The following is a 12,235-nucleotide window of genomic DNA, read 5'->3' as shown; positions in this document are numbered from 1 at the left end:
TTTGATCATGATGATTAAAAACCTTATTTTCAATTCTATTTTATTTGTTAAGGATATTTGCTAGAGTCATTATAATTTTATTTTTTGGAGTCGTCATCGCTGGAAAATATGACACTTGGTTTGGACATTCAGCACTCCTGGTATTTGTAATAAAATGTCCTCTTGAAGACAGATATCCCTCAATATTTACCAATTTGCCATTTTTATCATTTATTCTGCATTTTGCTCACCTGACAATCCTGAATACGTGGTTAAGAAGAAGCATTATTATAATCAATCATATACCTAAAGCATAGTTTTTTTGTCTTCTGTTTTGTCTAGAAAATGCTGAAGTTTGAGAATGGCATTTTTTGAAAAAAAAAGGCATTGCTGAATGATCTTATTTCAAAAACTTGATTTTATGCCAAATATTTACTTTAAAATACGAGAAAATGTTTGCAAACCTTTGATTTAATTATAAAACATAAAGTTGATAGATTCTGTAATTCGAAGCGTCGAGGCATTAGAAGCATTTATTTTTGGCTTAATTTTACTGATTTTTTTATTTTTTTATTATTATTATAGAGACTTTACACCATTGTGCATTCATCTCTTCAAGGTGGATAGTGAAAGAGGAAAAATTAGGGACCATCCATAAACCACGTGGACACTTTAGGGGGGGGGGGTATGGCGATTGTCCACGATCCATACAAACAAGTTTTTTTTGTATGGACAATTGTCCACGAAGGGGGGGGGGGGGAGGAAAAGATTCCCAAAAAAGTGTCCACGTGGTTTATGGATGGTCCCTTACAGAGTTTAAAATCACTTCAATAATTATTACCGTGCCTTTTTTCTAACGATTTCTGTCTATGTTTCAAATATTTAGCGGAATATTTAAAGAGTGAATTATCAAGTTCTTCAATTTTATCTTCGTCCTCTTCTTCCAGGGATTTAGAAGTTATCTCACAGCACTTTTTCTTATAATATTTTGCTTTTATGACATCTTCATCTTCTTCATCTGTTTCTTCTGCAGCCATCTCTTTTCGTTTTTTTGTTAGTTCGTCTTCCGCGTCCAAATATGCCTGTAAGCGCTTCCGGGTTTTGCGAGTGTGTTTAGAAAGCACGGTATCGAATCCATCGTTGTCTTCGTCGTCAATTTCACTTGTTTCCATTGCATTTTGTTCTGGTTTTACTGATTTGGTGTTCTTTACAACTACTGATTTTCTATTCAACGCTCACAATTAACGTTATCGGAATTGTACGTAATCAGATTTTTTAACATTAAAAAGGAAGGAAAATTTGGAACAAAAATCAAAGCTAGAAATAGTCAGTGGATTTATCGATGAGTAATCGAAACGAGAGATGTGTCTAATTTATTATCAAACTTATTACATGACTAAAAGCAGTCCAATCGAACCCAATCACCACGATTAGATATGCTCCCACTCTCACTGACTGGCGCCAAATTCGGTTCGGATGAATCAGCCCCGAAAACACCACCTTACCCAGCTTGTCTATTAGTAAACAAACGAATCACTACAACAACATTTTTTGGCAGGCCGACCGCCTCCCGGCTCATGATGGGGACACCAAGATAACCTTTGGAACCTTCTATATTCAGCCTGACGAATTCGCGCCGCGAACGGAAGTAGCCATTTCCGAATACAATTTACTCGACACCCATAGATAAAACAAGGTGTTTAAGCCATGTGAGTTGGTTCGAACTGGCTGCTGATAACAGACGGAGGCCTCCTGCGCTGATAAGCCGCTTATCAATGGGTCAGGTAACCATTGATGGGTTACTTCCTTTCGGGGCCACACTTGCGTGCATTCATTCATCGTTTGGCGCTGGTTGACGGAGGTCGTGCGTGTGTAAAGTACCAGTTGTAGGGCAGTGCACAGTTTAATCTTGTTCGACGTCACGAAACGCACGCTGATATTTTGAGCCATGTTTACTTACGGAGTTTCGTTGACGCAGTTTTGTCGTCATTTGAGAGGTAAATATTGTGCCGGCTGGTCCAAAGGTGAAAGGAGGTGTGTTAGGTTTGGGCGTTTCAACGACGATTGTAGGATGATTCACGCAATTGACAAAAGTGTGCCAATTTGATTAGGCTGATTGCATTGTTTGGGGTGGTCGCAGATGATTTGAGTGAAGGAGTGACGAATCTCTCATTGCGGCTCAATCAGCAAAGAACCCTATTCTTGGGTGACTCAGTACGATGCTGTCAATTTACTTTTGAGTTTATTTGGTGATATAATTTGGGAATGTGATATAATAATTAGATGACATGTTTTTTTCTGAATATCCTTCAATCAGGATCATTTTATTTATTCATCAAATTTTACTATTCTTGAAATAAGGATTGTTCTTTTACTTAGGAACATCAGTCATTTCTTTAATTGAACTTTAAACATGAATCCGTCTTGTGTTCTGTTCACAGCAAAAAAAGTCGTAATCCAGCTGCAGGTAAAATAAATGTCTAATTATTTCATGAAATTTTATGTAATATTGCACCTTGAAATATGTAGCCCATCAGTATAGGAAACCTACTTGACCGAAATGTCAAGCTCATATATGCGTTCATCTTTTTCATTCTTCATCAGACTGATGGCCGAGTGGGCTAAGGCGCTAGTCCTTACTGTTGGTGCTGGGTTTGAATTCCGTCCGTTGCAACTTTGTCTATGTGTTTGCAAAAGTTGTACATGCAGTGTGTAATATTAAGTGCCTTTTTTCACAATGGTGATGTGCATGCTTTGGCATGCAATTTTCTAATTGATTTTTTTGCTGTGTTAAATATGCTGAAATTTAATTTATAATTTGATATTTTTGTGTGTTCGAATCGAATATCGGACAGCACTATCGGATTGGGGTTAAAATGAGCAAAAAAAATTGAACTAAATTTTCAGATCTATGTGAAAAAATATTGCAAAATTGTTATATTGTGCTTACTTATATTGATCGAGAAAGTTTACAAGAACTTTTATAAACAAAACAGTATATAAATGCCTAAATTTGACTTCCGCATTTTTTTAATGTTTTGATGTTAAAAACAAAGACCAAGCAGCTTTTTGATTTTTTTTTTCAAAATAAGAACTGTAGGCCCTGATGGCTGATAGGACTTAATGCAAACTAACACGCAATTTGTTTGAAAAAAGAAGGCAATTTTTTAACTCTTCACTGCTTGCATTTTTTATTTTCCTCGTTTTTTATATTTTTTTTTGAAATTCGAAAAAAAATCGTGCATTCAACCTAATGCTGATGGAAGATATTTTTCAGATCGTATTAGTTCTTGAACACTCAATTCTTACTTTTAATTTCCTTCCCAAACCTTTTTTTGTGTTTTTCAGAAATTTAACACGTTTAATTTTTTTCAAAAAAATCAGCTAAAAAGTTGATTATATTATTTAAAGTTTCCGTCAAATGTGTTAAATCATAAAAAACTCTAGATACTTGTTTTGATTTATAAAAAAATATTTCAAACCCTTAGAAAAATCAAATATTAATGTTATTTTTCAATTAAGAGGAACAGTTGAATTTATCTTCACAAATAGTCGAAATTTTATGTTGTGGAAAAATGTCTTCAATTAATAAAAATGAAGTTTTGTATAACTTATTGTTCATGAAAAAATGTAATTTGATATTTCAATTATTTTCATACTCCCTGATTTATCGATTTTTATAGAGAAAGACTTGTGAATAATATTTACTTTACCCTATTTTGAAGATATGATCTTTAACGTAATGTTTTCTGTTTTGAATTCAATATTTTTGAATTGCAACAGCACAAAATATGATTGAATCGTCAATAAAGTATTTTTCAATGTATAAAAAATAAATTATTAATATTTTGCACTGTCGATCAATGATTGTAATGACCAGCTTTTCTCCGTCCAACTTATCTGATAATTCCCGAACCACATTTGTTGTGTTGTCTACATTTAAACACCTTAACGTAAGGATGATTAAACCCAGCATCTTTTTCTAGTAAGAGGGTGTGTTGTGTTGGTTAAGCCACTCGTGAGCAAGATTTTTATCTCTGATTGCGAAACTGTTGACCCGGTAGGAAATATCGAAATACGTGGGAAATCTCAACTTCCTACCCACGCATAGTGATTAAACTTACATAATTTACTTGTCGAACTAAAAATAAACAATGTCGCATCGTTTCCGTCTGAAAGACCAAGTATTTGGGAGCCGACAAACGAGAAACCATAACGAAAAGAAGATATAAACTTTAAAACGGTTTCCAATTCCTGCGGACTTTCCCGCCAACTCTTACCACAATCCAGTACTAACCGTACTACAACTTCCACTCTTCACGGCTCGAAGTCTCACGTCTCGCGAGACGAGCCCATGAATCACACGACACACGGTTGGTTCTGCCCCCGAAGCTGATTCAGTTGCAGCTTTTCCAACTCTAGAGAATATTATATTCGCTGCTGCCTGCGCGCCAACCTAACCACTCGCGTTTCTTCGCTCATCCTGTACAGAGCAACATCTGCAGCAGCCGCTCTCGTCCTCGCCGACCTACTCGGTGCTGTCGATGGAGTCATCGGCTTCGTCGTCCTCACCGTCTGCCGTCAGCACCGCGTCCAGTAATATGTCCCCAAAGTCTACCACGAGCGAAACCAGTTCCTTCAACATGCAAAATCTGAACATTTCCGCCAGCTTCCCGTACTACGACGACGGAAGCAGCAGCCAGATGCAGACGTACCACTTCACCACCGGACACGGAAATGGTAAGCGGTACTTAGCTTCTTTGAAGGATCTTTAACTTAATTATTTAATTTTGCAGCGGCCGATCATCCCCAGATCGAGTTGTCCGTGCCGCACCTGGTCATCCTGGAGCAACCGGTGGACAAGTTCCGCTTTCGGTACCAGTCGGAGATGCACGGCACGCACGGTTCCCTCATGGGCGTTCACACGGAAAAGAGCAAGAAAACATTCCCGTCCGTTGAGCTGCGTGGCTTCCAGGGTGAAGCCAAGATTCGCTGCTCGCTGTTCCAGGTCGACCCGTCCAAGCGGGCCGCCCACTCGCACCACCTGGTCATCAAGAGTGGTGAAATCGATCTGATAGATCCGCACGACATCGAGGTGAACGCCGAGACCGGGTACGTGGCCATGTTCCAGGGCATGGGAATCATCCACACCGCCAAGAAGAACATCGCCGAGGAGTTGTGCAAGAAGATCAAACGGCAGCGGGCCGTTGAGATGAACCGGGAAATTAGCCTGCGGGAGGAGCACCAGCTGCAGAAGGAAGCGGTCGAGATGGCCAAAACGATGAACCTGAACCAGGTGTGCCTGTGCTTCCAGGCGTTCCAGGTGGACCCGGTGAGCGGGATGTGGCAGCAGCTGTGCGAGCCGGTGTACTCGAATGCCATCAACAATATGAGTGAGTAGTGGATGGACACTGGGTGACAAGTGGCAAGTCGTGACGAAACAACTTTTTTTTATCTTTAACAGAAAGTGCCCTCACGGGAGAGTTGAAAATCTGTCGGTTGAGCTCGACTGCCGGAAACATAGAAGGTGGAGAGGAAGTCTTCATGTTTGTGGAGAAAGTGTGTAAAAGTAAGTTTCCTTTAATTATATTTAATGTAAAACACTAGAGCTTGATCTTATGTCAAAGTTGATAAGTTTCTATTCTGGCACTAACAAGTCGATTTTGTTGAAATAATGGAGACGCATGGTGTTTCAAGAAAAGACTGAAATCAGACTAAATGAAAACTCTGTATTTCCCCTCGCTATCCCTCCAGACAACATCAAGATCCGATTCTATGAATTGGACGAGTTCGATCAGGAGATCTGGCAGGACTGGGGCACCTTCTCGGAGGCGGACGTGCACCACCAGTACGCGATCGCGTTCAAAACGCCCCCGTACCGCAACAAGGACATCACCGAACCGGCCGAGGTGCTGATGCAGCTGTTCCGGCCCCGGGACAAGTGCCAAAGCGAACCGGTGCACTTCAAGTACAAACCCCGGCCGGGAATGCTGGCCAGCGCAAGTTCGTCGCGCAAACGGCAGCGCGTCCACTCGGGGAACATTTCCAGCGAGATTCCGACGACGGTCCCGAACGACGGTGGACTGGCGGCGATGACGGCCACCGCCGGTCCCAGCCGGCTGCCAGCGTTGCACCAGCCCTTCCCGATGGTCACCCAGAGCACCATCAGCAAGGAGTTCAACAAGTCGGGCATTATTCAGGAAATTTTGGAGAGCAATGTGCAGGGCCATTCCGGCGGTCCAACCGGGGACATCACGTTCAATTCCGGTGACTTTAGGGACTTCATTCAGTGCAGCTCGGAAGGTAGTTGGTATATCATCGAGGAATTGCACAACCATCGGTACCAACATCAACCACCATCTTTTTTGTAGACCTGCACAAATTGATCAACGAAATTGGCGAAGCCCACGAGCAATCGAAGCTTGAAACGGATGCCGTGGCCAGTGGCAGTGGGCCAGCTGGTGGTTCCCATCAGGAGGCGGTTCGGCTCGAGCGAGCTCTCGAGAGCTACCTCGAGGCGAACCGGCACGACAAAGATGTGGAAATTCTGCGCAAAATTCTAGCCATTATTAAATTGTTTGGGCGGGACTACGAGCGGTGCCGGGAGCTCATTTCGGCACTGTGGATGTCGTCCAACAAGCACAAAGCCAAGTGAGTATTTAGGTTTAGGGTGACGAAAGGGATTTACATGTACTTCTGTCCTTATTAGTTTGATGTAACAAATGTTTCATGTAACAAATGTGATCGTACAATACCAAAGTTATGTTGATGCCATCACCAAATGTATTCAACATTTGATAAACTTAGCTTAAGATATCATCAAAGGCCATACTTTTACTGATATAATTCATTAGCAACTTTTAAATTTATAATTTTAAACTTTTCCATCGAAATCACTTAAATTTTTGATATGTATTAAAATAGGAATGCATTTCAAAACTTAAAGACGTACAAATGAACAGAAGTTACCTTATTGCCAAACTACTTTTAACTATTTTAGGACTATTTTCTTATGTTTACGTTGTTGTGAATAAAGTCTCAATTGATTTACCTTCTGTCATATTAATCGTTCTTGCAATATTCCATGAGCTATGAAATGTCTGTCATTTTTCGGAGAACTCATTTAATGTCCAAGAATATATAAATTTAATCCAAATCCGAAAAAAAATGTTTAAATAAATATAATCATCATGTTGGTTCTTGTGTTTTATTGTTCAAACGCTCTTTAAAAAAAAAAAGACAAATAAATGGAACAAAAATTATCTATTCTTAAATCATTAAAGAATTCGTGATTGAAAAATCGACTTGAGTTTCATTCGCCAACATGATTCCCCATATTGTTTTGTAATGTCAAGGATGGTACAACAAATGGTGTTTTAAACGGGTTTTAACAAAAAAAACACATTTTGCAAAAAAAACATCGCCGAACTGGCTAAATCAAATTTCAAGCAAAAATACGTTGAGGTACAAAAATCTAACTGAATATTCAAATAGGTCAAATGAAAACATAACTTGGTGATATGAAGGGGACAGAACCAAAAAGCCTATCTATTTTTCGGATTTTCAGAATGGAGGAGAATTTATTCGAGCTGTTTGTTACTTTGAAAAAGTTGAGAACATTTTATTCAAGCTGTAATTTTAAGAAAATAATTTATCAGAAAAAGTAGTTGTATCTAAACTACACAGCAAAAAATTCGATGGTAAAATCACATCATAAAGCATGCACATCACCTTTGTGAGAAAAAGCATGTAATATTGTATGAGAGAACGTGTACACAAAAAGCATGTACACAAGAAAAAATAATTCGCACCGAGATTCGCACACTTTAAAAATAGCATCAATCTGTTGAGAGTCATCTCCATAGAGAGGGTTGGGGCGCGGACTTGGTAATCTGGAAATGACTCTAACCGGATTGAAGTGTTTTTTTTAGAGGTATGCGATATTTTTTCTTGTATAAATGCTTTTTGTGTACACGTTTCCTCATGCAATAGTACATGATTTTGCTCACAAAGGTGATGTGCATGCTTTTACAAGCGATTTTACACAGACATTTTTTTACTGTGATAACCACATGTAAAATTTTTTGAATTCTGTCTACACGACAAAAGTTTCATCAGCCAAAAAGTTGTTATATTATGTGTCTGAATATGACCTCTTATATCCACATTACTTACCTTAAGTTCGATACGAAATTTCTTTAATCTTCTTTAATAAGCAGGAAATTTAGGGGAAGGTGGGGCAAGACGACCATATGGGCAAGAGGAACAATTGCTCGTACGGCAGTAATTTTTACAATTTTGATTATTTCCAGTAACGTCATGATTCGAAATCCGGACACTTAGTAGCATATCATTTTTGTTACAGCTGGCAAAAAATCATGTTATAAGTTGGAAATGTCGAAACATCATCAGGATGTAGTATAAACAGTCAGTTTCAAGAAAATGCATGCAAAATATGTGTTTTCTAACAATTTTTCATCAGAATTTTCAAATTAAAATGACTTGTTGTGCTTCGAATCCCGGACACTGATAAAAGCTGATTCGAATTCCGGACACTTTTGCTTCGAATTCCGGACACTCGATTTTACTTATGAATCGCACAAATTTGGACTGAAATGTTAGTGAATGGCATTCTTTAGGTCTCAAATAAGCTGTTAACATCAAAACAATCGATAGTTTATGTAAAAATTTGCTAGAATTTAAGGAAATCGAAACCAAAAATTTCTACTTTGCCTTCCCGGTGCTTCGAACGCCTATGAAATATTTCAAGCGAAATGTTTCGCATTTTTGGTAAACTTATAATTTAATTTTATTTGACTGTTTTGGCATTAACTACAGCGTTCAAACAAACTTTAAATGAAAGTAGATGTTGGAATTCATCAAATAAAACAGTTTTGACATTCATAATGCGAACTTATATCCAAATAATTGATGAAACAGGATGAAGTGTCCGGGTTTCGAAGCGTCCGGGAATTCGAATCATGACGTTATGAGGAATTGTTGCTAGCAATGCAATTAGCTGATTTTACTACCACATAACCGCCAAAACGACGTAAACGCCACGGGGCATAAGATTTAGTGAAGTTTTTTTTCAAAACCTTTGTTTTCATATAATATTTGGAAAGTGCAAAATAAGGCTTAGGGTTCGTTTTAAGGCTCATTTTATCAAAATGCTTTTTTTCCTAGATCAGTAGTGTCCCTACCAATGACATGCACCTATTACGAAGTATGGTTTAACTTTTGGTTATTTTTGTTGAGAGCTTTTAAAAAATCTTGCTCAGGTGGGGCAAGTGTACCATATGGATTTTTAGTATGGAAAAAATTACGATTTGCTGCAACAACATATTTTATTGGGAAATAAATACTTGATAGTACTTAAAAATTGATAAACAATTGTTAAAAAAATGTCCATACAAAATAAAGTGATATTATGAAAATTTACTATTTATCATTTTTTTTTTTTCGTAAAAACGATAAAATTCTTAGTAAAATATTATTATTTAATCTAAAAATGGAAGAAACCTTTCAAATACATTCTAATCTGATGTATCTAAGTGATTCAATTGTTAGCAAATTAACATGTTTTTTCATGCATTGTTCCTCTTGCCCCAAACGGTTGTTCGTCTTGCCCCACTAGTTGAGTAGAACGTACGGAAAATCAAAAAATTTAAAATCATTTTTTTACATTAAAAAACTGATTTTTTTTTTAAATTATTTCTTACAAAGTCTTAGTCAAGACTTAGGCAAAGATGATTATAATAAAATCCGACAGATTTTTTAACTTTTTAATGGGTTATAACGAGCATTTCCTTAGCTTGTTACACTTGCCCCACTTTCCCCTACTTAAATTCAGTTCTGTTGATTGGACCGTGTTCAGGGAGCCTACATCTTGACAAAACTGTCGAGTTATGCTATCAAAATATTGTTTATTTATAATTTAAAATTAAGCCGTTGCAAATATTTTTCAAAGTTCATGTCGCCCCCCCCCCTTGAAAATCGGTCTGAAAAATCAGGGGGCAAAAAAATAAAAAAAAATTCCATGAAAATAGAAGTCTAATCAACAATCTAAAATGCATTTTTCTGCATTGATAATCAGCATGTTTGGGCTTGTTTAAAAATGTTTTGAATTTTTACGAAATTCCAATGTACAGCAATAATAGAAACTAATGATGGCAAAACAACTGGATAGGTGTATAATGCATTTTAAAACATTTTTTCATTAAAATGTTGAAACCATGGTTCGTAATTTTAAATTTTTATACTTTTTTTTATTTTGTGTGCCCCCCCCCCACACTTCAAAAAATATTTGTAACGGCCTTAATTCAAACAAAAATGAATTTATAGATACCTACAATTTTGTTATTTCCCCATTGTTAACGCGAAGACTTGCATCATTGTCATGACTTTTCTTTTAAAGATATAAATTTTGCGTCGCTTTCAATATTTTGACAAAATTTCTTCAACAAGTTGTTTAGAATAGTGCCCTACACGTGCTGATTCCTTTTGGTAACGATTATCCCATTCCTTGTGAAGTTATGGAAATCGTCATTAATCAATGATTGCCAACTAGGACGTCAATGACTGTGCCACAAAATTATATAAATTTTGAAGCACAATTGATTTCGATCCAAAATTCTTTCAGTGGCTTCAAGAAGGCAACAATCGGCACACGCTGATTCCTTTTGGTGCTGAAATTCGTTTAATTGAATTTAATACAGAATATTTTATAGTGATGATCAATTTTCTTCGAAAATGAACAACGGCTTCACCTTAACCCAGTTTTGCTATTAGAGTCATTTAATAACATATTCCCAAACTCAAAAAAAACATTTGAAAAGTACAGGCAAATAAATATTTCCCCTTTTTTCAGCTGTCTCCACATGGCCATCGAGCGCCGCGAATCGGTCATATCGTGCAAGCTCGTCGAGCTGCTGCAAGAGTTCCAACTCCACGACCTGTTGGGACTGGTGAACGACCGCAACGAAACGGCCCTCCACCTGGCGGTTTCCTCCAACCAGGTCGCCGTCGTCGAGAGCCTGCTGCTGGCCGGTGTCCGCATCAGCTGCTGCGACTACAAGGGCAATTCCGCCCTGCACTGCGCCGTTGTGGAAAACTGTGCCGAAGCTTTGGACGCACTGGTTGGTCACTGCAAGCGAAATGGGCTCCGGTGGGACACGGCCAACGACGATGGCTATTCACCGCTACAGTTGGCCGTAATGTGTCGGAATTTGCGAGTCACGAAGCTGTTGCTGGACCGCGGAGCGTCGCCCACGGAACAAGATCTGAAGCATGGTAACAATATCCTGCACATTGCCGTGGAGAGTGTACGTTTTACGCGAGAGAAGGAGACTTCAACGGTTCGTTTCTGATCGCATCATTTTAATTCACAGGATTCTCTGGACCTGGTCAACTACATTCTGGAGCAAGTGGATAAGTCACTCAGCGACGAACCCAACAACGCCGGCTATACGCCGCTGCAGCTGGCCAACGCCAGGCACCAGGTCAACGCGAGCAACAAACTGATCGTACGGGAGCTGTTACGGTTCAACCCGGGCGGCCTGCTGGAGAAGGAACCCTCGATCGAGGATGGCGACGAAGACGATGAAGAAGCTGCGACGCAGGATGATCTGCCGGCGCCGCCGGTGGAAGCTGGTAGTTCGGAGAGTGTGCTGCTTTCGATGAATTTGACCTGCAATCGGGTTGAGGTCATTCAGCTGCTGGAGAATCATGTGCCGACAGCTGCGGAGTTGACCCCGCTGAAGACGGTGCCCTACGGTGAGGGTGCTGGCGCTGTGAGCGAGCTGTTTGATGAGCCGTGCCTTACGGAGTTGTGTGAGTTGCTGAATCAAAATAATGTTTGGAAGGAGCTGGGATCGTTGCTGGATTTCAATGCGTTTTTCTCCATCTGGGAAATGTCGCCGAACCCCGCCGAGATGCTTCTGAGCTACTTTGAGGTAAGTGTTGGGAAGAGCGCGGTGACTTGATATTGATATCTCAACTTGACCGACAGTTCCAACTCCATGTAAAATAGTAGTTTATACAACGAGTTGCAAAAATAAGATTTTTTCAGCACGAGTCGTACATTTATCCAACGAGGTTCACCGAGTTGGATAAATATGACGAGTGCTGAAAAAATCAAGTATTGCAACGAGTTCCATACAACTTTTTTTTTTGCAATTCCGAGAAACGCTCAACAAATTTCATTTCAATGCGCGAAATGGAATGTGCATGAAAGTTACCGATATTTTTTTTTATA

General features: G+C 39.1%; 1 protein-coding gene across 2 annotated transcripts in view; it reads left to right on the top strand.

The window, feature by feature from the left end:
• Positions 1 to 12,235, top strand: part of LOC6044826 (nuclear factor NF-kappa-B p110 subunit) — a 30,167-nt gene that overhangs the window by 17,408 nt on the left and 524 nt on the right. The window contains exons 1-8 of one of the 2 annotated variants that reach the window (XM_038261827.1): positions 1,809 to 1,976; positions 4,471 to 4,719; positions 4,776 to 5,372; positions 5,444 to 5,548; positions 5,734 to 6,282; positions 6,351 to 6,630; positions 10,850 to 11,303; positions 11,370 to 11,933. In XM_038261827.1, the coding sequence (XP_038117755.1) occupies positions 1,928 to 1,976; positions 4,471 to 4,719; positions 4,776 to 5,372; positions 5,444 to 5,548; positions 5,734 to 6,282; positions 6,351 to 6,630; positions 10,850 to 11,303; positions 11,370 to 11,933 (2,847 nt within the window). In that variant the 5' untranslated portion in view covers positions 1,809 to 1,927. Of the gene's footprint in view, positions 1 to 1,808; positions 1,977 to 4,470; positions 4,720 to 4,775; positions 5,373 to 5,443; positions 5,549 to 5,733; positions 6,283 to 6,350; positions 6,631 to 10,849; positions 11,304 to 11,369; positions 11,934 to 12,235 lie in introns of those variants that run through there. The other variant, XM_038261828.1, reaches the window with a different exon arrangement.

This window comes from Culex quinquefasciatus, chromosome 3 (assembly GCF_015732765.1).
Source record: "Culex quinquefasciatus strain JHB chromosome 3, VPISU_Cqui_1.0_pri_paternal, whole genome shotgun sequence".
NCBI classification, from domain to species: domain Eukaryota; kingdom Metazoa; phylum Arthropoda; class Insecta; order Diptera; family Culicidae; genus Culex; species Culex quinquefasciatus.
Note: the sequence above shows the minus strand (reverse complement) of the source record. Positions and strands in the feature narration are given on the sequence as shown.